We start from the raw sequence: 27,257 nt of genomic DNA on the forward strand, positions 1-27,257 counted from the left end.
CTCTCAAAACTTGGCGAACTCCATGTTTCAGCAAGGTTTCTTGGAGGCTATGACATCTCAAGACTAGAACAGGCTGGACCCCAAGCAGTAAGAGCATATTAGGAGGGGCTGAAATTGCAAAAAAATGTTATATACCTCTTTCGTATCTCACATACAGCAAATCACAAAACCTGCCATTGAGTATTTTCCACAGCAGTTAATTCTGCAGGCTGGAAATATTGCTCTCATGGCTCTACTATTCATCATGGAACAACAGTAATTAGTTTAGTAAGATGTTGACATGCTCACTTAAAATGACACTTCTTATAAAATTGTATCACAAATAAACTAACCTCCATTTGTCAGAAAAGCCCATCAGTGTAAGCATTTTTGTAAATATTATGGGAAAGCCAACCTTCATGAAGAGGGCAGAAGGAATACAGTTCATAAGGCTAAGTGCCAACCGTTACCTAGTCTCTATTTTTAGTTTTACCACAAAGGGGCAACAGTTATTTACCTACTAAAGAAAGCAAAATCATGGAAGCAGGTATCTTCCATGACTACAGAATTTGTTTTTCCTTAAACACGCCCAAAATCTCCCTGATAAAGCCAGAACTCTTAAGAATCAGCATGTTCTCATTTACAGAATTCACTAGTTATAACTGAAAAACTGACCTAAAAGGTCAATGACCTTTAATGACCCATCTTGACAGCAAATGCCTTAAATAAAACACAGTGGTAGTTTTGAGTAAAGTCACTCAGCCTGCCTAAAAGTATAAGACACAATCTATAGAGTCTTGTAGAAATTTCTAGTCACTTCTCTGAAACTAAGGTATGGCTGAGTTGACAAGAGGGTACTACAAAATGCCACTCTGGTTAATACACAGCCTGACATGGAAAGGCCTCTTTAGAGCTCATTTTTTTCATGACAGATGTAACAGGTTTTCTTTTCCTTTTCTTCACAGCCAGCAAGAGAGAAAAGAACAGAATACACAACAACTCAGTTGTACACACAATAGTTGCAGTATGTCACAGGATATCAACTACTCAGGGAGTTTACTTTTATTCTGAGAAGTAAAATTTCTCAAAAGGAGATCTCTTTTGTCACATCCTCAATGGTCCAGGAGAGACAACCTAAAGTCAACAGCAGAGGCATTAACAACCTATATTATGCATCAACTAAGAACTTGAGACTTGTCCACAGCTCCCAAGAAACTACCATGAAGCATTCTAGAGCCTTTTCAATTAATAACGACTTACAAAAGAAACCACTTAAGTACAGATGTAGGGTTAGTGAGCACCAAGATCTCCTAAGATCTACAATAACGAATGCCAGGAATTCCAGAGAACTTTAAATCTTTCATGAAGTAACACCCCCTCCACATACACCAAAGTATTCTCATACAACCAGCTACAGAAATGCATGTTAAACCATACACAAATGGAAAAAAGACCTTAGGAATTAATTACAGAACTGAAATCAACAAAAGCAGTCTTTTAATTTTGTTCTTAAAGAATTATTTATTCTGCTTAAAGAAATGAGAAGGAACAGTATCATACATTTTATATGCAGACTGTAGGAATAAAGAGTGAAATGAAACTTTAGAGTGCAGAGATTACAGAAAAGGGCAACATGACATATTGCTCTACAAATAAACAAAAAAATAAATGCCTGGTAAATAGGTTGAAACCTTGGTTTAGAGCTACACTGCAAGAACTTGAAAAATCATCAGTGAAGCCTTTTAAACTCTTAAAAATGCAATGGACATGTAATTTGTTATAGTCTCTTTAATTCCCTCAAAATCAAAATTGATCAACAATGTCAAATGATTTCCAACAGATTCTTATTTACAGATTCAGGGAGTTCCCACTCACTGCTATAGAGCTTTACTGTTAAAGTACTAGGAAATGCAATATAACTCAAGATGTATTATCTTTCTTGTGTGCTACCACTCTTGGCTCCTCAAAGCTGTAGAAAGCACTTGAACAATCTGAAATATTTATCTAACTCTGAAATGCAATGTCAATTCTTCTGGCTCCCACATACATGGAGTTCACTTTATTCTCAACCACAGACAACAGCAACAGAAGTGGAGATAAGGTTCAGAAATCTGCTGTCACACAACAAATCACAACCAGCCCTGAGCGTTTATTTCACCTCTAAACTGCAACTAACAACTCTGGCACCCACACTAAACCTTGCTATTGGAACCAAAACTTACCCTGTACCTATTAACCTAACACAGGTTGTAAGAGACAGAATAAAGGAAACTCATCAGTCACTAGTCCTCAATAAAGTTATTTTGGGATGTCTGGCAAACACACCCTTAACGATTTTGCCGGATCAGGTCCTCTTTTTCCTTGCCCAGCTTCCTTTTCAAAGTTCAAGATCCCTCAGAATCAGCCACTGTCACCAAGACTCCGGAGTAATTCTTCCCTTCCTCCTCCTCCAGCCAAAATGTATCACCCTCAGAAATTTGCTTTTAACAACCCTTGCAAAGAAAACATTTTATGAGAGTATGACTACTAGTTATATTGGATACTCAAGGTGAGATCCCTTAACTGAATTTTTTTGGCATTCTCTCAGAGTCAGGCTTGTTAACTTTCTCAAATTCACTGTTCCAAAATGATTAAGGTCTTCTGTTCCAGATAAGCAACCGTGACTGTTCATCAAGGACACACATGCGGACATGAACAGTTTGGTTCAGCCGAGCGTAAGGCAGAGCCCAGCACTACTGAAGATGCCCCAGGTATTCCATCAGGCCTCCAGTGGCTGCTCCAACACCTAATTCACAGGTCCACCAGGCACGTGCCTCAGCAGCAAGGTCTGGGTGATGACTTGCACAATTGGCTGCTTATCAAACACTCCATATGTGGATATGACATATTAAGGCTCCAAGGGAGTGGATGGTGGATGAAAAGTTGTGAGGCCTGGTTTTGACAATTATTTCCTATATGAGCTTGCAAAAGGACTTTTCACTCTCCTTTGCTGTATTTTCAATGAAATTATACAGCATTCATCCTGAGAGTCAAACTGAAGATAAATATGATTAAGGTAATCAGTAATATCTAGCACTAAGTCCATTTCTCCAGATCAGACAGCCTCTACAAAGGCAGTGGCTATTCATTCATTAAACACTAGGAGAATTAAGATAATTAAGTTCTATAAACAAAAATATATGTGCTGAGTTAGCTGAAAGCTTTAGGAAGCTCCCCTGCTTCTAACACTGTTCAAGAAGTTCATGGGTTGCTCTAGAATACTAAAGACATGTTGGTAAGACATCTACAGCATCATATAATCTCTTTACATTTGCAATAAGATACTTCAGGAAAAACTGGTAATTCCAAGCAGCATTATTTAGGGACTTATTAAGATAAACTCAGAAAACATTCGAGCACCTAAGGCTGTGTTGTGTTCTTCACCTGTACTTTCCAAACAACTAACTTAATTTACTTCAAAAATAGCAACAGTTACATCCTGGTAGGAGACTGTATTGTGAAATTTGGGCAAAGTAATTTAATTTTTTTTTCATGGTAACATGACAAAAAATATCCTTAAGTCTAGTGACTAAAAAGTTCCAAAATATAGGAAACCTTCAACCCTCAAAATTCCTATTAAAGTCAATGCTTCAAAATGCAAACAATACTATTCATTCCAACAACCTTATTCAAGATTCTACATGTTTTCTCCATTTAAATAGTTACAGAGAATCTAATCCAAAACCAGACATAAGAACATATTTTTAACAACTCAGTGCTCAAATCCACATTTTTTCTGTCATACTCCACAATCACTTCGAGAATCATAGAAGGGAAGTTTCCACCGAAGCCCCTCAGTTTTTCCAAGAATAATTATCCAACTTTCTGTGCCCAAGTGCAAATAAGAGACTATGAAATTTTGAAACTTACCTGTAACATACCAACTATTTCCACTTTATTAAAAAAGATGAAAGAATGAAGTGTTGATAGCATATTTTCCTCAAAAACTGAGGGAGTGGGTAGGACCATATCTTGAATATACTGTACTCTGTATGTCTGATGTATTTTTTGCTTCAGCTCTGGATCAGATATAGGTATCACTTCTTTAAATTTGGCTGTTTTAGTCAGAAATTCCCTGTGTTTCCGTGACTGTGATAAAGACGGATCATATTCTAGGCATCCAATTACGTCCATTATACATTCCTCGGAAAACATGACTTCAAAAAGTGCAGTTCTGTTCAAAAGGAAAATTCCCTTGATAATTTCATATAAGTGGTGTAGTCCTTCGATGTTCTCCAAGTCTTCGCACACATGAAAAATTTCTAAGAGCTTCTTTATATAACCCTCATTTTCCAGTGCTAGTGCGAGTTTTTCACGGCGTAATGGTGAAGGCAGTGAAGATGCCACAAGTTCTGCAATCTCTTCTAGTCGACTAAGTTCACAAGATGGCAATTCTAGACCTGGTGATGACATATCATCAAAACGTTCTTCCTCAGATTCATCAACAAGGTCCTGAGTAATATCAACAGAAGGGTCTTTGCCTTGAACCTACAAAATAAAATTTGTCAAAAAAGTGGAGTTTAATTTTACTGCTGCTTGACTGCTTTTTTAAAAACATAATTTCAAGTATCACGTGCTTTTTCTCTGTATGGGCAAAAGAGAAGTGCAAATCTAAGTTTAACATTGAGTATAGCTGGTTTGGAAAATAAACAGATGATGAAAAGATTTTTTCAAACAGAAGGCTTTAAAAATTATTTCTACATTAGACATTTAATTTTATTTATTTTCTAAAAAAAGAATGAAGAAAAAAGCTACATGTTATAAGTACTTCAAATAAAAACAGAAATTCATAATTACTAATATGGATGGCAACTTTTTAATACACTACTAAACTATGTTTCCACTCTTTATTCTCTGCAGACAGATTTTTAAATGCAAACCAGTATTACATTATTGCAGTGACCGCTTTAAACACTTATCTATGGGCTATTAACTGCTCTCGATGCTTCTGAAAGCTTTTGCTACCTCAACCAGAGGAGAGAGGCCAGTCTTGCTAATTTAATTGTTATTTTCAGTACTGGAGACCTGCAGGTCAAAATCTGTTACCGTGCACTTCCTAAATACTCTACAGACACAGAATCCCCCCGTAAGAACAGAAAAGCCCAAACATTGACAAAAGAGTAGTGGAAAACTGACTGTCAGAAAAACAAGGCACAGGACCTGCAAAGACCTCTCTAGAGATATGAGGAAATGTGGAAAGTACAAATCAGTGAAAAAAATTGACAGATGCTTGGGCACCAGAGCATATGATCTTTAATGACATCTTAATTTTAGCATCTGCTTGGAGTCTGATGTGTCAAATTCAGAAAGGCACTGCTGTGCAGAGCAGTAGAAGATAGTGTTCTTTTTCATCCTGAAAATCAGCAAAAAAATCCCTGGGAGAAATAATACTTCATTTGTAACAGCAAGCCTATATTTAGATTAAAATCCAAAACACTGTTAAAAACCACATATTGTTCTGCTTATACATCAGCAACCACTTTCACTATAAATGGTATCAAAGTTTTCCTTTTAGAAGAAGTTTTCATGATTGAGAAAGCTTAAGATGTATAAAGTACACTAGACACAAATACAATAGTGTGGCCTCAAAACAGGATGTAAAGACACTGGTTTCCTACAGAAATATTAGATCTTTATATGAGGGTGAGGAAGCTGGGCTTCTTATCTGGGTGTTTCCCAAGAACACAACTTCCCCTTCTCCCCATTTTGTTTCTGTCCCCAACTTTCAGTCCATTGACTGCTAAGGTTCCTGGAAATGTTTCTGCACTTATTTACATAAGTTTCTCTACTTATTTATGTAAGTGGTAAACTATTGAAAATACTCATTCCTAAAAAAAGGAATAATCTAGACACATGCCACTACAAAAACAGATTTTTTTGCTTTACTTCTGAAATCAGTGAGAATGAATTCCAAAAGACAGAGTGGAGAAAGCTAGAGGTTTGTTAAGAACAGAAACAGCGCACAGAGAGCAATTTAGACTAATTTAGAGAAGTCCCACATAATGTAGCAGAGAATTAAGAAAAGTTGTAATGTTTGGAATGGAAGAAAAAACCCAAATAAGAACTGACAAAGTGAACTAACAGCAGTGACTATACTGATTAAACTCTTTTAGGTACTGGTCAACAGTTAATACCTGACCAAATATTATCCACAAGCAATACTGATGCACTGACTATACAGTCATCTGATCTCAGTGGGAAAACATATGTTAAAATATATACATGCTACATATAAATTGTTTGATTTCTTAAAGCTGTATCTTTAAGGTGATAACATAGGGATAGAGCTATCTCCAACTATCCCATCAATCTTTCATAGCCTGGAAACATTTACATGGAAAAAGTTCTGAGAGGCACTCAATATTCCCCTCACCTGAAACAGAAGAATGAGAAATGCAGAAAGAGAAATGTAAATAAGATATTGTTTTATTATATATACCATATATACAATAATACATTAGGGTACATATTTCATAAGAAATATATTATAAATTCACAAAGAGCTCACATACATTCTTCTCTCTACAATGCAGCTTTGATAGGTAATCTTTTCCCTTTTGGCCAACTTGGAAAAAGTTAATTATGGCATTAATTGTTATGAAACTTTTTCAGAGCTACACTTCCTTGGGTGATAATAGAGATGAAGAGTTATGTTAAGCAATAAAACCTGCAAATGCTCTAAAAGAATACCCAAAACATAGATTAAGTTTGTATTAAATTTCCAGAGGAAGGAGAAAGTGTTCAAATTCAAAAATGCAAAATCTGGGAGAGGTGGCTAAAACAATAGTCTTTACTATCTGCTGTGTTCAGATTCATCTCTTAGAACAGCCTAAAAAGTCTGAACACAAACATTAGGATGAATTAGGTTGTCTCATTTATCAAACTTACCTGACATATTTTTTCCCATATTTCATCACATCCTGCTTTTTCTTGAAAGCTAAGTGCCAAATCATAGTTTTCAGCTTCAGACCACACAATCAAGGTATCCTTTAAAGAGAAGAGGAATATTTTCAGACAATGTATTTCAGTGTTTAAAGAGTAAAATTTTAAAATAAAAACAGGCCGAGACCTAATTCTGACAGGATAATATTACAACACAAACGTAATCATCATACTTTTTAAAATGTTTATATGTTCTAAGATTCTTAGGATTAAAAAGATTTCTGCATAAATCAGAATAAAGAAGTTTCAGAAAGATACTGAAGTCTTATTTCCTATTTCACGTGACCATAACACTGTAAATCTCAAAAAGGCTGATCCAGAATACACACTTCTACCTCAATGCACCCTCTGATAAAATACAATAACAACAGCAACGGGGTTTGTGGCTTTTATGTTTGGGTTTTTTTAAAAAATGTTTCAATTGGATCACATAAAACTGCACTTCTTCTTTAGGATCAAAGTTACAATCTTTTTTTTCCATTTTTATAGGCCCCAGAAGCCATTGTGCTAATGCACAGAACAGTTGCTTAAAAGGCCGCCCCAAGAGGGCTACAAGCTTTAAAGAACAGAAACCTGAATAAGCACAGTTAACTCCCTGAGAGTACACACACCTTCACACTGACCCACGCACAGGAGCTTTACTTATTCCAAACCACAGTTCTGGAAGGAAGTTTTGCCCTAGATTTCTAGAAATCAGTTGAAGCCGTGCTTAGCTGTATGTACTACCCAGACACTTCAGCTCTCATCTACAAGAGACATAGTTCAAGAGTTTATCAGAGCCCTCATACTGCATGCAAACCCAATATACCAAAGTGGCAGCTGATGCTGCAAACAGCAATGTCACACACTGATAAGGCATCTGATGAAGTAGCTAACAGTCTGCTAAATAACTCTCAGAATAACTAATAAAAAATACAAATAAATTAATAAATAAAATTAAAAGCAGAAAATAAAATCGGCATTATTTACACATCCTGAATCGAGTTTTATTTAAAGTCTTTTGTCTTCCTATAACAGCTAAAATATAGCCACAGTAAATATATATAGCTCCATGAAACTGTGTTATGTCAGCTAAGTGCCAAACTGTGCCTTTACTCACTAGGACAAGGGACATGAGGATTTTTCTACTTGTATTTCAGTGGGAACATAAAGAATTTTTATTTCATTAAGTATAGATTTTGCTTACAGTGATTATTCCTAAAGAAATTCATCTTAAATATTTGCAAAAGCACTGTAAGTTGTAAAGCATTTATAAAGTTTAATACAGTTTATTAATTAGACTTAATTTGCTTCAAATGCTAAAATGAACACAGAGGATAAAGAGAAATCTTAGACTTAGATTTTGTTATGCACTTACTAGAAAACTCCTTAAACTAAACTACAATCTAAATAGTACCATCAGGTAGATCCATTAGGATTATCAAGCAATACAATATAATCAATTTGCCATTACCAGAGCAGCTATACTGCTTCAGAGGCACTAATGGCTTTACCTTGTAAATGGCAAATAGTTTACCTTTTCCTTTTCCAAATGGTTGAGGAAGAGGTGGTACACAGAAGAAAGGGATTTAGGAAGACCACCTCCAAAATACAAAAGGAAGAAAAAAAATCATAATTAACAGCTTATTCTCTACAAGGTCATGGTGCAAATACTCTGGTAATAACAGATTGACAGCACTTGGTACTGCTGGCTCCTATAGAGCAAGAAAAATAACTTTACAAAAATCTAAAAAGTGAAGGTCAAAAAACCAAAATTTTTTGTTTACCATCTGTTAAAAACAGTATGTATCTTACTGCAGTATTCATTGTAGGTATCAGGTTCAAATTCTAATACATTAATCTCTGCAATTGGTATTAATGCTGCAGTAATTTTCAAGGCCATTGTCTCATTAGCTCCACACTGTGTAGTGCTTATTTAATTAAAAATCAAAAAACACAACTAACCCTAACACCACATTTTAAGTAGATCCTAGCAGAACTTGCAACTTTCCCATCTAATTTTTACTCCACTTAAGTCAAAGTGGTTAGATTTCTAAGCAAGCCATTTTCCAAAAGAAGATCAAAATACATTTTCTTCTTGATAAAGAAAATGACTAACAAATAGGGAAATGACTACTTTTAAAACCTACTTTTGAAAACTACAGTCACAGATGTACAGAAGTGAATTTGGCCATAATACAGCAATTGCTCTTGTTAAACAAGATCACCTACTGCTAAACACAGAAGTTCACACCTCTACACATTCTGATTTTTTAAATTTACTACTTCTTTGGAAAACAAAACAAAAAACTGCTGAAAGAAATTATTTGAGCAATAATTTCATTTACTAATATCAGAAAAGCATTTTCCAACTGCCAACATTAACAATATTAAGTTATCTGATTAAGTTATCTGTTGTCTTATCACACAAGTGTTTCATATTATAGATTATTATCAGTTACTCAACAGAAATCTACCAGTTGCTACTCTTCAATTTTTGGGAAACAGTATTTGTTTGTACAACCTTTCTTGCCTGAAAGGTCTTTTAAAAAGAGAACATGAAACAGAGTGACAAAAGCACTTCACTCTGTCACATAATACACAGTTCTGTCAAAGTTTAAATTCACTATTAAAGGCAGACAGTTATGAATGTAATTTCATTTTGTTATTCCTACAAAGCTTACAATCGTCAAAAAGAAGAGCAGCACAAGACTTAGACATGTATGAAGAAATGACTAAAGGAAATTCTAAATGCAGAGATAAAAAAATGCATGAATAACAGTATCGCTTCTGCTTGTTTTAAGAATAAAATCTATGTGCTTGATCTAAAATCTCCTCAGTATAATTTGAATCCACTAACTACTCTGGATCTCTCAGCTATGGAATAAGACTATCTGTTGCTTTCATATATCAAACATTACTTCTTTTAACTCCAGAAAGCAACAGAAATTTCTTAAGAATGGCTTCGCCATTTCAAGAGAAAACAGGAGCGTGGATAAATATGCTTAGTAATAGTAGCTACTGGTTAGAGAGGTAAGGAGATGAGTCTTGCGTATTACACCTTGATGAGCATAAAAATCTTCAATTTTACATGATTCATGGAAGTTCTGGCTCAGTTTGATCAAAAACATGTCCTTTGTTTTTGCATTACATACCAAATGTTAGCCTCTACACAAGGAACTGGATAGTATGATTAAAACATGTAAAATTTGTTCTTATCTAGCTCATCATTAAACACAATTTGAATGTGAAACTGCTGTATTAAATCACAGTTGTGTGAATTGCCATAAACATGGACAGATGTTTTATCATTGCAGGCTTTCATACTGAGCGCTCTGCAAGAATTCCAGCATTCTAGCTCCTCACTTTTTTCAAGATGCACCACAGTTCGTGGCAAGATCTTTTTTAAATAGGATGATAATCAGGAGCTATTTATGTGGAGTTCGCCATCTTATCTCAAGCTTGAAAATCATTTGCTGCTTTGCAAGACAGTATTTTGACGGTAGTGCCAGTTGGATGTGTCATCACCATCTTAGCCCATACAAAATCTGCTGGTCTCCCCAAGAGCATTTATGCAAATTTGTCTTCTTTCATATCAGTGTTCACATTATGACTGCACAGACGAAGTCAGGAATTTTTAAATGTAACCAGAAGTTTTAAGCACGGCCTCTTTTTAGGAAACCTGTGTATTTAACGTTCCCATAAAGAGGTATTAATCATTTTTATCAGTGGAGGGTAACTTTGTACACTCTAATCTTTATAAGGACACAGCTTGAGGCAACAATTCAGAATGCAATTGGAGATTTCCGTGCTGCTTCTCTCACTTCTGGCTGCATCAAGCCCACACGAAGCACATTCTGGTTAGTTAGAGGTTTTCAAGGAAGTACTACTGTGTGCTACAGTTTTATTTGAGACTTCATGCCTAGAGGAGCTAACCTTCAAACATACTACTGCAATAGTTCAAGCCAGGAGGCAGTGGTAATTGTACTTAAAAGAAATCTACCCTCTGACTTCTCATTTTTTGAAATTATTGCCAAAAAACTTCTTACTTTCCTCAAGCGTAAAAAGTTGTTGAATACACACTATCAGTCTAAAGTGCTCGCCATAACAGTCACTAGAAGTCACGTTTATTACACATTAAATCAGTTTTATTTAACAATTAGAAAGCTGATTAGCAGGTGTGTTATACAACATTCACATGATCTCCAAAGCAAGCCCTGGGATTTCATAGTGAAGAGTTTCAGACCAACTAGTACTCAGGATTTCATTCTGCTGTAAAATTAAGATTTCTTTCCTAATGTGATAAAATTAACAGAACTGTTACTGTTTGACCATGAACTCTCACTGCTGTTCATGTCCAGGCAGAACACCAGTCTCCTCTGTAGCTCCAAAACTTTCTCTTGGCACACCTGTAAGATTTAGTTTACACTCAAGAAGTAGTAACCCCCTAGATTAGATAGGTCTTTCATAAACTCCTGCTTTCAGTCTTAAAAAGCAAATGAATCTTTTCCTACTAGCCCTCAAATGATTCAGGCCTATGACACTTTCCTGGCCCCCACTGAAAGTTCAACACAGTTTAAGGCTGTTTCTCCCCCTCTCGGACTGCCTGATTGCTAGTTCCTTATCTAGGCACTTATATTGTTTACAGTAACAGACACTTTCCTGGACATGCAAAGCCACCTTTCAATATCTTGCTATGTAAATATTTACAATCAAAAGTACAATTTCATAAGCAGGCTTCTGTTTAAGAAATAAACTACTGGCACTACCCAGGTTTTTTAAGGTAAATATATAATTATTGCGGTAGGTCGTGGCACAATCTTCGGGCTAAAAAAGCCACTCAAGTAATGTAATATAAGCTAAAAAAGCCACTCAAGTAATATAAAGTTTCAATTCTGCCTTTGGTTTTATGCATTTCCTCACCTGAAACCTGGTTATCTAGATGTGCTACCAATATATCCCTAAAACTGGACTAAACTCATATTCAGACTGTGTTCTGCTAGCTTCCATGAAAGCTCAACAGTCATACATGACTTTTCAGTTAGTGATTTCACAGCTGCATTCCCGTGAATCACGAGGAATAAAATCAATTTATCAGTTCTGTAACAGAACCTTGACTCACTGGCCTAATAACCATACCAAGCAACAGCAGAAAAATCAGATTACACATGAAAACAGACACAAAGGAAAAGAAACATGGTAATTTAAAACAGATGAACGGGCCCAGCCAAAACCCAAGAGCAACCTATCCCCTTGTTTATCCCCTCAGCCCACAAAGCCACATATTTTTCCTTACTAAGTTGGCTGTAATAGGCATAAATTCTATTGAAATAGTTTCACTGTTGTCTCGCTTGTCATGACAGCAAAGGTAGGAAGTGCACCTTCTCTGAGCATTCTGCCAGTGCCTTTTTGGATCTTTTCAAAATTTGGCTTCTTTATTAATAAGCCTGCTTTCCATCATTCAAGGATGACCACCTTCAATCAAGTTACATAGCTGTTAGATGGTACTCTCAATGAGTTTTAAGCTTTGTATTCTCATGAGGAACTGAAAAAGAGGCTGCAAAAGCAAGGGACATGACTCTTCTAGTGCAGAAGCAAGACTCTGTAGCAGGAAGCTGTAAGCAACTCAAGTCTTCCTTGTTTCAGGCATAAAAAGGGATGCAATACATACTTCATCATTCGGTTACAGGATGTTCATGGATGTATCTCAAATACAGGTGAGGATGTAAGTCTTTATTGTTCTATTGTTAAAGCATTGCCAAAGTATATTGACAAGTGTATACCCGAGTTTTCTCCCTAGATAAATGCTATAATATATATTTTTTTCTCCTTTAAGGTTGTGTGGGAGGAGGTGTGTTCTCCTAATATACGAGTGCAATTTGTTTTCTGAATAAGGATCACTTGCTTAAGAACAGCATCTGTCACTAGCATTCTGAAATTTCAATGCCTCCACAAAAATACCCCACAATTAAAATATCTTCTACCTTTACTAGGATATTAAGAAAACAATCAAAAGCATAAGAGGAAAACTAAGTATTCCATGTGTGACCCAACAATGCATTGTATAATTAAATTTCACTTACTAAACAAAATTTGGTTTCAAGCTGTGTGCTACTACTTACCCAGTAATTAAATCCAGTATATTCCATGGCAAAGTTATAGGACCATTATCTAACATTTTAAAATAAGAATACCAACACAACATATAGCTATAAACAAGAATACAAGTCAGGCATCCAAGTGGCTGTACTGATGCACATTTTGCTTTTTCTGAAGAAGTTTTTGCCTACAAACAGTACCTTAACATAAGAAATATTAAGTCCTTTTTCTGAGCCACAGGACATTAGTTTCTCAAGTCGTTTTCTTTCTAGCTTGTTTTCCTCATATGGGTTCCTTTCTTCTAGTTCTAGTATAAGTAATGATGAATTTGCCAGGAAGTACATGGTTCAGAGCATCCAGAAACTTCCACTAGTAGCAACTCTATGTTGCAGAATCAGATATATAGACATATCTTTCTTTTTGAACACACAGCAGAAAATGACTCTTCATTCTGACAAAGACTAATTTATTTGACTAGTGAAAGGATAGTTAAAAGACTGTCTATGTGTTCCATGCTTTAAGGAATTATTTCAAACCTCCAGATGGCAGATAAGTCTGGGAAGACTGGAAACCAGACCATGCAAGCTGAAGTATATCTCCAGTTGATGTATGATAAATGAGTCCCTGAGCAGGACTCAAGATCTCCCAAAGTACTCTTTCTCTCCTAAAGCAAAGGCAGACAGTTGTATTTACCACCATAAAGGGGCAGTCATTGCTTTCAATCCTAAACACTAAGAAATATAAACCAGACAAAATTACACTAGAAGCTCAGGTTAAGAGGGTATAGCATTTGTTGGTTTGGGGGGTTTTCTGTTTGTTTTGTTGTTTTGGTTTTTTTGGTCAGGGTTTTTTGTTTATTTTTAATTTCCATGGATGTTTTACACATCAAGGAGCAGAGGCAGTAAGGCAAACTTGTCCTCAGGTCTTCACACTATTATTTTGATAAATAATTATCTAAGCTGTGCAGTTACTAAAATGCACATGGTGTATACCATGAGATTGTGTAATTTGCGATATCAACAATTAATGAGACCATCTGTTTCACACTGGCACTAATAGTGCAGCATAGGTAGAAGGTTCTTTCACCAGTGGAAGAACTTCACTGTTTATCACAAAAGCATCTATAAGGCTTTTGTTGAAGGATCCAAAGCAACTGGCACAGCAAGTTTCTGCAAGTTGCCACACATTGTCTCTCCTTCCTTGCAATCACACATTTCAGTTGGTCCAATAAAAGACTGTTTGGGCTGACACGAGGCTTGTAAAAAGAAACAAAGTCAGAACTCATCCACTTATTCCATTAGATATCTGAAGTGCCCACAAGCCACGTGCTAAGTATGTTACAGTAAAAACAGACATACTGCTAAGTACCCCTTAAAATGGAATGGAGGTTCACCCTCACAACAAAATTCTGAGATAAAAGCCTGGTAAGACCATAACACCAGACAGTTACTTTGAAGTTTTAAGTCTTACATTCTTGAAATTTTGTAAGCTCAACTAACAACCGCAGGGAAATTCAAAAGCAAGTCTTCTGTCTCAGGCTGCAACCTCACCAGTACATGAGGCGACGTAAGTGGCCTCCTGCAGTTAGAAAGAAAGATCTCATGCACTCTTCAATCTCAGTTCCACAAATGGATCTGTGTAAGGTGGCTTGAAACTTCTGCCAACAGGGAGTTACCGATTTTTGAAGAGGGATTTGGAGTACCAAATTGATTTTCATGTGGTTTACTGAGTTTAGGTAGTTCAGAGTTCTAGAAGCTACTCCTCCTGTCAGCTGCTAAGCTCCAAGCTTAGCTCACATAGAATCAGGTTTAAACTCTGAACTTGCATTTTACTCAGGGAATGGATAAGTAGACCTCACATGAAAAATAACAGGCTACAAAGCAGATTTAATATACACACTAAGAAACATTTGGCATTTCTAAGGCTCAGAGTGGAGTCCTACATTCAATCTATACTAAAGACTGCTCTGCTTAAATAATATGAACAATCCACCTGCAATTATAAATTTCTGTCTATGCAGCATTTGAAAACTTTAAGAACAGCACTCTTTCTTCTCCAGCACAGAAAATGTGGGGCTGTTCTAACGGGACAGATTCATATTTAATATTTTTATTTCTCTAACCATGTTTTCACACAATGGCCAGTACTGATTTGTGCAGTGCTAGATTACAACACTCTGACCCAGAGTAGCAAATGCTGTTACACCGACAGGTACGTGTGGTGGTTTGCACCAATTTCACAATTTTCTGCCAATAGGTTCTGTGTCTGATCTGGCATAAAGCCTATTGATACAAAGCTCACCCCTCAATGCTCTTTGAACAGATTTAAGTCAGCAAAGCAAGTTTACACTGGATCAGCACTTTATGCCACAGACGTGTGAAATATTCAGTGTCACTTAAGGAGTCCTAAAGCTCAAGTTACTGTATTGTAGAACCATGACCTCAAACTAGTCAGGATTATAGCTAAATCTTAGTCTGCTTAGCATTTTTGCTGGAATTGATTCTTCAAACCCACATTGGCCTTATCAGTTGTTCAGTACAGGCTGTTTATATGGCGCATGATGAATTATATCAAGAGACAGATACAGGTTAAATTTTTCAAGGAAGGATATTTTTAGCCCATACTGATTGTCCCCATTCAGTTCAACATACAATCTCACAAACAGCTGCAGCCACACAACCATCAGGACTGGCAGTGAGCAAAACAACAGCATGTTTATGCCTGCAATAAACTGTTAAAGCAGAGTGTTTTAATACATTAACTGTACTTGACAAGATTTTAATAAGTCTGAGCTGATCAGCTTTTTATTTATACAGAATGCTTTGAAGCAGTATTAACCCATATTCACCTTCCAAGTAAAGAAAATACATGTTAACATGTAAATAGCCTTAAAGCCTTCTAGTCTTCTCGTGAATAAAACTCCATTGAAAGTTGTAGCATCTGAAGCATAAAGAAGAAAAACAGCCAGATGACATTAAGTTTCAGATACTATAAACCTCAGGAACTTCAGCTACTTCGTGATTTTCACAATTATGTTTTACCTGTCTCTGTCAGAGCAATTTCTGATGCAAAACAGAGTGCAAATTATCCATATAACTTCACAAAAAACACAGAGAAATAACAAATGGATCATGAAATGCACAAAAATGGTGCAAACTACTTTGCCTCCTATTTTTGGTACAAGAACATAAAATACAATTTGCAATAGAGGAAAAAAATTACTGTATTGCAAGATTGTTGACTGTATTGTTAAAGAACCTGCCTTTAAGCAAGAGGAAAAGAAAAGTATGTTTACCTGTTGCTTCTGGTACGCAGTGTTCGGATTAATTTTGGACTCCAAAAGAAGAGAGCCTAGAAAATAAAAAGTTCCACTTATTTACATGTGTACTAAAATTTTAATCTCCACATGAATTTTCTGATCGTTCTTTCCCTGAGCAGGTTATTAACACCTTTCCTCCCAACAATAAGCCTGTTAACCCCTATTCTTGAGCTTTATATTTCATCCCTCCCTCAAAGATATTGTTCACATAGTTCAGAACAATTAAGAGTGTTCTGAGGACTGAATTTTAAACCTCTTTCTTATTCTGAGTAATGACTTCCACGAAAAAATTTTTAGATATTATAAAATCTGCAAAAGTCAGTACACCAAAAACATCACAACTGCTTTCCACAGAATACCCGTGGTTGTTCCATGTGGAATTTGTAATCATCTGGTATGTGTTTGTAAAGGTTAGCTAAAACACTTTTTTTACCCGGGAAACTTACCTAGAAACTAATGCTTAGGGTGGCAATCACTGTGACTGCCAATACTAAAAAACTTCACACATGATAAACTTAGGAACAATGGTTTCACAGCAGCTTATACTGATTTAAGACATAGAAGAGCAATTCCATTCTCACATCTGTGTCTTTCTTCCCTTCTTTTCACATAAGCGTTGGCATTAATATGTCAATTTGGATGATCTGAAGGGGTGATCTAAGTGAAAACAACCCTTAAAACGCTTTTTTTCTTGGTCCAATCACTTCCATCCACCTTGCTGCTCAGCTGCACTAACCCTTTACATGACTTAATTTACGTATCTGCAGAGCTGCACTAAGCATACATGAAGAAATATTGATAAGTTAACTTGCATAGTCAATCTTATAATTAAAACGTAAGGCTGCAAGTACCCCTTTTAAGTGGTACTTCTCCATTCACTTACCTATTTAAATTTATTCCTTAAGAAGAGTCCAAACTTTAAGTGTCAACTTCTCAGTTTCATGGCTATAGTTCTAAGGTAATCATAATACTAGAATATTTGCCACATATTCTCACAAAAGCTACAGTAAAGAAAAACTAAAATGCTTCTACCACCTCAAATGAAAACCTGAGAACTTGAAGACAAGTGAACAAACCATTTGGATTTGAAACACATACTTGGAAATTAAACCCGTGCTTTCAAATGCCACAACAGACTCAACAAAGGCTAGCCAGTTCTCACTACTGGAGGAGTATATGAAATATAAAATGCACAGCAGGAAATATCCCAAACCAAAGTCTGCAAAAGAGGTATCACCATCCTCAGTCTAACGGGTTACAGTTACAAAAAAACCCTCCACACTCCCTTGCTGAAGAACTGCTACTGACTAATAGAAGATCACAGAATCATACAATGATTTGGATTGGAAGGGACCTTTAAAGGCCATCTAGTCCAAACCCCACTGCAATAAGCAGGGATACCTTCATGTAGATCATGTTGCCCTGACCTTGAATGATTCCAGGGACGAGGCATCTACCACCTCTCTGGGCAACCTGTGCCAGTATTTCACTAGCTCACAGCAAAGAATTTCTTTCTTTCATCTAGTCTAAATCTACTCTCTTTTAGTTTAAAACCATTACCTCTTGTCCTGTGTCTACAGGTCCTATTACAAAGTCTGTCCACATCTTTTTTAAAGCCTCCTTTAAACACTGAAGGGCTGTAATAAGATTTCCCCTGAACCTTCTCCAGGCTTAAAGACCCAAGCTCTCTCAGCCTTGCCTCATAAGGAGAGGTGTTCCACCCTTCTGACCATTTCTGTGGCCTTCCTCTGGACCCAGTCTTTCCTGTGCTGCAGACTCCACAGCTGAACACAGCACCCCAGGTGGGGTTTCAGCAGAGGGAAGCAGAGGGGCAGAATCCCCTCCCTTGACCTGCTGCCCACGCTGCTTTTGACGCAGCCCAGGACACGACTGGACTGGCTGTGAGTGCACATGGACAATCTCCCACTCACCAGCACCCCCAAGTCCTTCTTGGCAGGGCTGCCCTTGATCTGTTCATCTCCCATCTGGACTGATACCATGGGTTGCCCTGACCCAAGTGCAGCACCTTGCACCTCATGAGGTTCACACAGGCCCACGTCCCGAGCTTGTCCAGATCCCTCTAGATGGCATCCTGTCCCTCTAGCATGTCAACTGCACCATTTCAGCTTGGTGCCATCTGCAAAACTGCTCACGGTGCACTCGATCCCTCTGTCTATGGCACTGATAAAGATGTTCAGTTGGGGGAAGTGAGGGAAGAGACTGAAGAACCAGATCACAGAACTTCACTTGCTGTACGAGTGGTGTATCATTAAAGAATTACAGAAATATCAGAATATTTTGTTGTCTGTAAGAAAGGTTATTACTTCATGAATTTAAAACTTTACCAAAATATTATTACGTTCATTAGCTTCCCATGCATGTGATAATCAAGTAAAATTAATTTTTGTTATAATTAACTTACCAGTGAAGGCTGTTTGTTCCTCATTTCTAAGTCTTTTGTTCTACAAGAAGCAGCCTTCACTAACAAAGCTAGTTTGAGAAGCTATCACCTTGTCTCAACTACAAACTCAGATACTATCCAACAACAAAACTTAAATAAATACCCTTCAAGGGAAAACAAAGACAACAGAAAAGCTCTCACCTCAAATCCAAATATACTACCCTTTCTTTTTTGAGAGTTTTTCCAGTTTTCTAACCTGCATCTAACCTTACTTACCTGTAAGTAAGCAGCTTACTTACTTAAGTGTAACAGCAAAACTAAACAAAAAAGTAATCACAAACCATAGAGCGGGACAGAGAAGGAAAACATTTAAGATGAGCTTTACTGATGAAATCCAATAAACTGCTCATACTTTGGCCATAGTCTCAAGCTTTGAATTTTGGGTTTGCCTAATGAACATCTAAAACCAGCAAAACCCTTTTCCATTATGATCATCAGCTACAGACAGTATTTCATTTCACTCTTGCTTTCAAAGTCCAGCCTCTACTCCATGAAGTTTCAGAATATTATTTTGTGCTATTAACTTGGCTAACTACCTTCTACAAAGTCCTTCCTGTCTAGAAAGATTTAAAACCAGCAAGTATGAATTAGAATCTTCAAAGAATCAAAAGTAATTGATAATTTCAACATTGGATTTTAACTGCTGAACACAGACCTACAGACACAGAAATCCCAAAATTAGCAGAGTATCATACATAACTTGAATGCCATGTTTGACAAAATACTATTTAAAAAAAATTTGAACACAATTGAATGCAGACATTTAATCTTCTGAGCCAGAAGCAGACACTAGAGAATAACTTCTTTACTAGACTTGTCACCAAAGAGCATTTCTTCTTCTCTACTAAACCTGACACTTGTGGGAAAGCCAAATCAAGCCTTATAAGGCTTGATTTGCTTCTCATTACCACATGATTCAACTTTATTCCTCACCATTCTAGACAACAGAAAGATACTAATCCGAAGATAGACACATACTGAAAGATAAACTGTGCTCTATAACTAATAACTGCTCCAAATCCATGCGTCTGAAGAATACAATGCTCTGTTTGTGCAATATGTTCCACAAAAAGGGTTCAACAACTCCAAATCAGTGACTACTCCACTAGTTGTTTCAGTGAGTGTATTTTCATACAGTAAGTTTTACAGGATCAAGCCCCTTCCTGGTATGAGGCAGCCTTAGGTCTCTGTTACTTGCATCTGGAAACCAGGCAGCAGTAACAGATGTCTGAAACAGAGATATATTCTTTAGCAAAAAGGTTACAGAAATCTAACATACCGCAAATAAATTTCTTTTCCTTTCAAAGTCATTATCAGTATTGATTCCTAAATACAGTCTCAGATGCTTTTGTCATAAGCAATTACTTTCTACGTACGCATTTTTTTCTATATTTTGTAGGCACTATCATAGAATCTGTTAAGACTATTCAGTCTACTTTATAAAAATACATCAACAAAATTCATCTTCGTTGACCCAAAGACTATTCAAAGTTAGGTAAGACCTGAAGACTCACCCTAAAGCAAGCTATGTTTTTAATAAACACTCCAAAATTATGCAGATCTAGTTATTTTTCTTAATTATAGCCTTGAATGAATTTATAAACGTAACTGCAAGGTACTGCTGTCAGAAAGTAACATCTGAAACCACCCATAAATAACTGATTTGCAGAATTCTGTTATCTGCCACTGTAATAGAATACAGCACAGCTAGGAGATTTGTTAGTATAAAAACACCATTCTGTGCTGCGGAAGGAATGTGTGTATAGAAAACGACTTGCTCAAGAGATTACATACAGATATTCCATCTATTTTCAACTATATTTAGAAAACACCAAATATCCCAATCCCATAGTCTTAAACTGAAAATCTGCAGCCTTGTTTACATGTGTGTATGGAGGAGACCAGTTGATCTGGAACACTGCTCCTGTCCCATCGAACTGTTATGTGGATTCTTCCTCAAAAAAAAAAAAAAAAAAAAAAAAAAAAAAAAGAAAAGAAAAAAAATAGTGCTGCTCATTACCCCTCACTGGTATAAACATGTTTACAGTTAAATGAAAATTTCAATTCAAGAGCTGTTTTTTGCAAGACGCACACAGAAGTTTAAGTTCTGCAATCAGTTCTGCTGCAACTTAATCACAGAAACTAACCCACAGAAACTCAGAAAACAGCTCAAATGGAGGTCCAAGAACATGCTCTCCATTACAAGAAACTACTCCTCAGTCTAACACATTTCTGAATGGTCAAACTCAAATATTAAGGGGATAACCAGGAGAAAAGAAAAAAAAAACCACCAGAATAATACATCCTCCTCCCTGCTTTTTTCATTTTGATCTAAGTATTGTGTTGCTTTCCTAAAAATAAGTAAATGAAATTAATCCATTGAGTTTGAGCAAGGTAAAATAAACTTAAGACAAATTTTGTCTAAGCTTCTGCTAGTAGTAGAGAGTTACTGATGCCTACACTAAAGAAACAGCCAGGATGGGTGTCTGCCCTGTGGCAGAAGTGATTAACATACAGACTTCAGAAGCAGCAAACTACAGCTTCTGAATGAAAATGGTGAAATAGTTCCTAAGATAGCTGGCAAACATGGCCTCCAATGGAGGGGTTCACTTCGGCTCGTCAGGAAGTTTAGGTATAGGACAAGTAAGTTTCAATTAAAGGTTTAAAAGCCTTCAAATAAACCCACAGTAGTTGAACAGAAAAGTTTAATTCAGAGATCACTTCAGTCATTTGGGCTCAGCACAAAAAAAGGCAATCTGAGACCATGCAGTAAAAACCAAGAAGCAGATCGACATTCTAAGAATGAGGTAGGCCATAGTAGCCTAAAATACCATGTGAGAAATGGGTAAGAAATCAAAGGCTTTTGACTACACTGAGAAACTCACATGGAAGGAGACAATTTGTAAGAAAAGATTTCACAATTGCTCTACTGCAACTCAAGTAGAATACACTGCAACTAGGAATTACAGTAAGAAACTTTTCAGGGTTTTAAATAAAAAGTTAGCAGTTAATAAAGTGTAAAAAAGTTACACTTTCCTGCTTCAAAGCATAATATAACCAATCTGAAAGCAGTTTATGGTATTTCTGTTCTAAAATTGATTACTCCAAATTGCCAGCAATGCCTCTTACAGCTTAGTGCCTGGAAACATTAGACATCTCAGAGAACAACACAAATCACTCATCTACTTTAATTCTTTTAAGATGGTGTTAAAAAACACCACCAACACAAGTTAAAAAAACACTTCTATATACTAAAAAACCCTTTTACTCAGTTCTTATTCCTTCAACTCCAGAGGACAGCTTACCTTAGACCTGGCATACAGATAGTATTTCCCTTATCCGAACACCCTGACCATGCCATAAAATCTCAACCACTTGTAAAGCAGCCTATTACACCAAGTCATGGCTGCAAAATCCAAAGATTGAACTATGAGCTAGCTCACTCAGTCAGCCAAACAAATCTCGGCTAATTCTGCTGTTGCTCTGTGCACAGCCAAACTGGCCCTTCAACAGGAGTAGGAATTTCCCATACACAGAAGAAACTACTGCTCACGTCCCCACGACCTCCCCTACTCAAGAAAGGGAGCCTTCACCTTCATGCTGATGCCGAGGTATTCTGTCAGCTTCCTGGAGTAAGTCAGTAAGAACATGCCAGTGTGCACAGGATGAAGCTCAGCTCAAAGGCTAGGAAAAGCTGGTTTAGAAATGCAGGAAGGAAGAAGTTTCATTGTGGAAGGAGGAGGAGCTGACAAAGAAAGACAATACAAGAACGCAGTGGAAACATGGAGGCAAGTGGTGTATAGGCCAGGTTCCTACTACTGGTATGTCTTCCATAACTGGGAAAAAGTGAAAAATAACAGTCAACTACTTTGTTTAGTTAAAAAAGCATGCAAGGGAACACATAAATGGCACAGTATCTAAAACATAAGTCTGGAGTTACCTTTTTCAAAATCACTTGCTCATGTAAAAATGACTGTCTTCAAAATTAGCCCACAAACAGACACTGGGAGTAAATTAAATATAAATCAAATTTTAAGAGGTGTTTACACAAGCAAGTTACAAAAACCTAGCCTATTAATAGAGTGCACATTTATCCAGGACTGATACTAACTACTATATTAAGAACTTAAGCTCTGTATATTATTCAATACTTTGAAATACATGTGGTTTTAGAGAGGTCTAATGTGTGTATCCTACCAAATACACATCTGTGTATTAGGTGCAATTAGCAAGTCTGAGACAGTCCTGCTTTGATTAGAGTATCTCAGCTATACAAACACAAAGCAATGACTTCATTTTTGGGTTTACACCAATTTGTATCTTCCTTCTTACAGATGTTCATTTACAACAAATAAGCTGGTAACAACGGTTCAAGATCTAGTCAGTCTTAAGCATATATATTCCACTAAAAGTTAATAAAGGGATTTTAGTTTGAATGGGCTATTTCTTCACAAGCAGGTTATGAACCGCAGTTCTTTTACTTTCTTTTCTAAAAAAGAATGAAAAAAAATATCAAGATATTGTTAATGTATAGGAGACATGACAGTTTTTAAACATGACCCCATCAGCCATGTAGGCGGCCAGGACAGTTATCTACAACAAAATATGGTGTAAAAATTAGCTTAAAAACTTAGTGATAAGCTTTATAATTCCTTCTCTCATGTTGAAACTAAACTAAGTCTATTTCTGTTTTGGATGTTTTCTCTTACACTATGAACCTGCTCAAACTTTAAAGGCATGTTCCTCACTGTAAAATAAATAAAATCAAATATCAGTTTAACTTTTTAAAGTATAATCAAGAAACTACAAGACCGTGAGATTCATGCTTATCAGAAGCTCAATTATCAAACTCCTGCTCAGATGACTGATTCCTCCATATCAGTTTATGATCTTTGCTGTAGAGATTATTGTTCAGTTTGTCAGAACTTTCTGAAATAGTAAAAACTATTCTCAAGTTTCTTTTCATCCTAGTTCCTACAATGAAAAAGCCTAAAAAATAAAATTACAAGGTCTGTTGACAGTCACAATCTACAACTAGATCTACAAGTCACTAAATACAGTAGCTATGTAGCTGAAAAAGGAGTAAGTCATGCACTGACAAACTTTAATAGCAAAACGATACAAGCTTGATATTGCAAAGTGTACATTTTAAAATCTACTCTGATCATAGCAGTCATGAACTCACTTAATCAATAATGAAGACTAGTCCAAACATGTATCTACAGGGCCAGATACTACTAATCAACTTACACTATCGACGTGTGTTGCCAGAAAATGCGAAGGAAGTTGATAATGCATAATTTTAAGTTTATTTACAGGAACACCTAAAAGTGCTGAAGGACTGAGAGCTCCCACTCCATTAGAAAAAGAAAAAAAAAGGCATCTCTGAAAATGCTGTTCTGTCCACCGTATTGTCTTTATTACCGTAACAACTGTACTTTGATAACTGTTGATAGACTGTCTTACATAATTCTAAAACCTACCAAAGAAAAAGGCGGGGGATAAGAAGGGTGTTAATCATCCAAGGACCGTTCAAAAACATGTAATACAAACCGAGACCTCAGTTTTGAACAACTTTCACGAGGGGATCTTTTCCAGAAACATCCACGAAAGAATATATCACAATGATCAGTTTTGAAACCGGAATACATTGGGCATCTAATAACAGATCACTAGATAGCCAAACCCATACAAGATTTACAAGACTTGAAAGCATTTTGCAAGCAACACTGTGTATTCAGTACGAACTAAGTGCCTACCGTGCTCGCACTTGATGGCACCCGTCTATTTTTTTCACTTGGCCTAACACAAATGAACGCCGGTTAGTGCCTACTTGCTTTTAGAAATAACATTTGAATTACCCAGCAAAACATTAAGGCAACAGACCCAAAGCTACACCCAGTTCCTCTTCTGGGTAGGACGAGGAAAGACTGTACCTTCAGCCATTCACACTTACCATCACTCTCTGCCCTGACTAGCAGGGACATGCCCTTGAGCCTCTCCACGTAGCAAGAGGACACATGCCCTGTGCCTCGATCATCCCACTGGCGGTCCTCATTTAGCGTGTAAACCTTCACCCTCCGCCGGGTGTCCGTCATCCTGCCGCCTGCCACACCGCAGCCACCACTCTGGCTCACAGTCGCTGGAGCAGCGGAAGGCTGGTCGGGGGCCAGGACCCCTCTGCGGAGGGGAGCGGGAAAGAAGGGAGCAGCCCCACACGGGCACGCCAAGCAAGCTCTTCTTACTTCTCTTCAGTGCCCCAACGGGATCCTCATTATCGAGGATAACAGAGGACTGGGGTGCTCAAGGGAAGAGGGGGAACAAGGGGTGAAGATGTAAAAGGGGAGCTGCTCCTCCAGGCACAGTCAGGCGCTGCACAAAAGGCGAGTAAGCCTACGCAGGGCAGAGCCGCAGAGAGAAGGGAGGCTCTTTGCAGGGCGAAGGGCAGGCAGGAGAGGCGGTGAAGACGAGATCCCGGAGGAGAACTGGATCCACGGGAGTGGAAGCAGCGGCGGACAGCAGCCGGCGGGCAGTGACAGGCGGCCCTGGAGGCCGGGGCCCTGCCGAGGAAAGCAGACGGGGGCCTGGCGAGGCCGGAGGGAAGCAGAGGAGGGGAGGCAGGCGGGAGAGGGGCCGCTCGCCCCGGCCCGGAGCCTGGCTCTATTGTGCAGCAGCTGCCCAGACCCGAAGCCCCTCGCTCGCCGTCCGTCAGCGCGGAGCTCCGCGGAGCCGCCCTCCTTCCCGCCGGCTCTGCCCGCGGCCTGCGGACACTGCCCGGCCCGCGGCGGGGTAAACGACCGGCCGGGCTCAGCGGCCCGTCTCCCCCATGGGCTCCGGTCGCAGGCGGCTGTTTCACTCCCAGCTCGACTCCGCCGCCATGTTCTTCTTCTTCCTCCTCCTCCTCCTCCTCCTCCTCCTCCCGGTGCTGCGGCGGCTCAGTCCCGACTCCCCAGCGCGCCCTGCGACGTGGCCGCGCTTCCAGACGCTTGGCGGCCCGGCCGGCCGGCCGGCAGACGGACGCTGTGCCCCACGGAGGGAGGGGACGAGCGACAGCGACTGGTGCGGCCCGTCCGGCCCGGCTCCCTCCGGCCCCGGCTCCGCCTCAGTCAGTGCGCGGCCGCCATCTTGGTTTCACCTCTCACTGGAGGCGCGGGGTCTCCCAGCCAGCGGCGGCACGGGCCGCCCGCCGGCAGTTAAAGGGCCAGCGGCCCCGCGCGGCTCTGCGCGGGCGGGACGCGTGTGGGGCACCGGCCGCGCCGTCTCCGCGGGCCCGGGCAGAGGCACCGCCTGAGCCCGGCTTTCCCTTTTTTTTTTTTCCTTAATTTTTATTCTGAGTGAATCCCAAGGTTAAACAGATTTTGGTTGGGCGTATGTTGAATCTTCACAGTCGGAGATGGGATCAGACAATTGCAATAATAGACAGAAGCTGTCGAGGCTCTGCTTCTGTCACTACTGCCAACATCTGAGCATATGTTTGACAGACTTCCCTAAAATGCGCAAAAACACTGGTACATTTGGGACCCCACAGACACCACTGCAGGAGAGTCCATGTCACAGTGCATTGAGATACACAGTGGCTATGGCAGTTCACTGCAATATATGCTCCATTAGATCCACTTACTTTTATTTTATGCTTTCGAATAAGTACTGTTACTTGTTTATCAAAGTGAGTTGTACTGAGGCTGGTTTGAGCCAAAACCACAGACTACAAACTTTCACCACAGAATTAATTACATGTCACAAGGAAGCTTCCAGTGAAGCCCTGTTTTCCTTTCTCCATCTTCTATTTTGCTTGCCCCATGAGGAAGGCAGTGTTTGACTACAGAATTGATATTCAGTTTCCTGGACAGGCTCCTCAAAAAAGTGGTCACAGCCCCAAGCCTGACAGAGTTCAAGAAGCATTTGGACAATACTCTCAGGCACATGGTGTGATTCTTGTGATGTCCCGTGTAGGGCCAGGAATTGAACTTGATGATCCTTGTGGGTCCCTTCCAACTCAAGAATATTCTGTGATTCTGTGGTTCTTGATGTGCCTGGACAAAGCCATTTGGTCTTTGCTTTTGTGCCTGGCATTGCTGCCCAAGGGCTGTTTAAGAATACAAGAGCCTTCAGGAGTGTTGTTTGGGTGCCCATGATGTAGCTGAAGGTATGTTATGCTCGTTTTTCTCAGGATGGTGTTCTTGGCTAAAGCAGTGAAAGGTTTGAAGAGGTTCAGATGTCTGAGAACTGTGGATTGTGGCCCGGATGAAGGGTAGCCACCGCACAGCATGCGCACAGAAAGGCACTCATCACCTTCATTTTGCGCCCTGCGCAGCCCCCAAGGGGATGTGCCTGGGGAAGTGCTGTGGCAGAATTTCTCTTAGGCTCTTCTGGAGATGGATTTCTGTGACTTCAGAAAAGACTGATGTCACTTAGAGAAACCCTTTTAGAACCGCTATA

At 38.6% G+C, this 27,257-nt stretch overlaps 1 protein-coding gene across 1 annotated transcript in view; it reads right to left on the bottom strand.

Annotated features, from left to right (window-relative positions):
- Positions 1-25,949, bottom strand: part of PPP4R3A (protein phosphatase 4 regulatory subunit 3A) — a 45,692-nt gene extending 19,743 nt beyond the window's left edge. The window contains exons 1-4 of the mRNA XM_027739998.2: positions 24,775-25,949; positions 16,334-16,389; positions 6,907-7,005; positions 3,889-4,506 (exon numbers count right to left, since the gene is read on the bottom strand). Of these exons, the coding sequence (XP_027595799.1) occupies positions 3,889-4,506; positions 6,907-7,005; positions 16,334-16,389; positions 24,775-24,916 (915 nt within the window). The 5' untranslated portion in view covers positions 24,917-25,949. The remainder of the gene's footprint in view (positions 1-3,888; positions 4,507-6,906; positions 7,006-16,333; positions 16,390-24,774) is intronic.
- Between the last annotated feature and the right edge of the window lie 1,308 nt (positions 25,950-27,257).

Source organism: Pipra filicauda, unplaced genomic scaffold (assembly GCF_003945595.2).
Source record: "Pipra filicauda isolate LSUMZ 115617 unplaced genomic scaffold, ASM394559v2 scaffold27_size4233163_pilon, whole genome shotgun sequence".
NCBI classification, from domain to species: Eukaryota; Metazoa; Chordata; class Aves; order Passeriformes; family Pipridae; genus Pipra; species Pipra filicauda.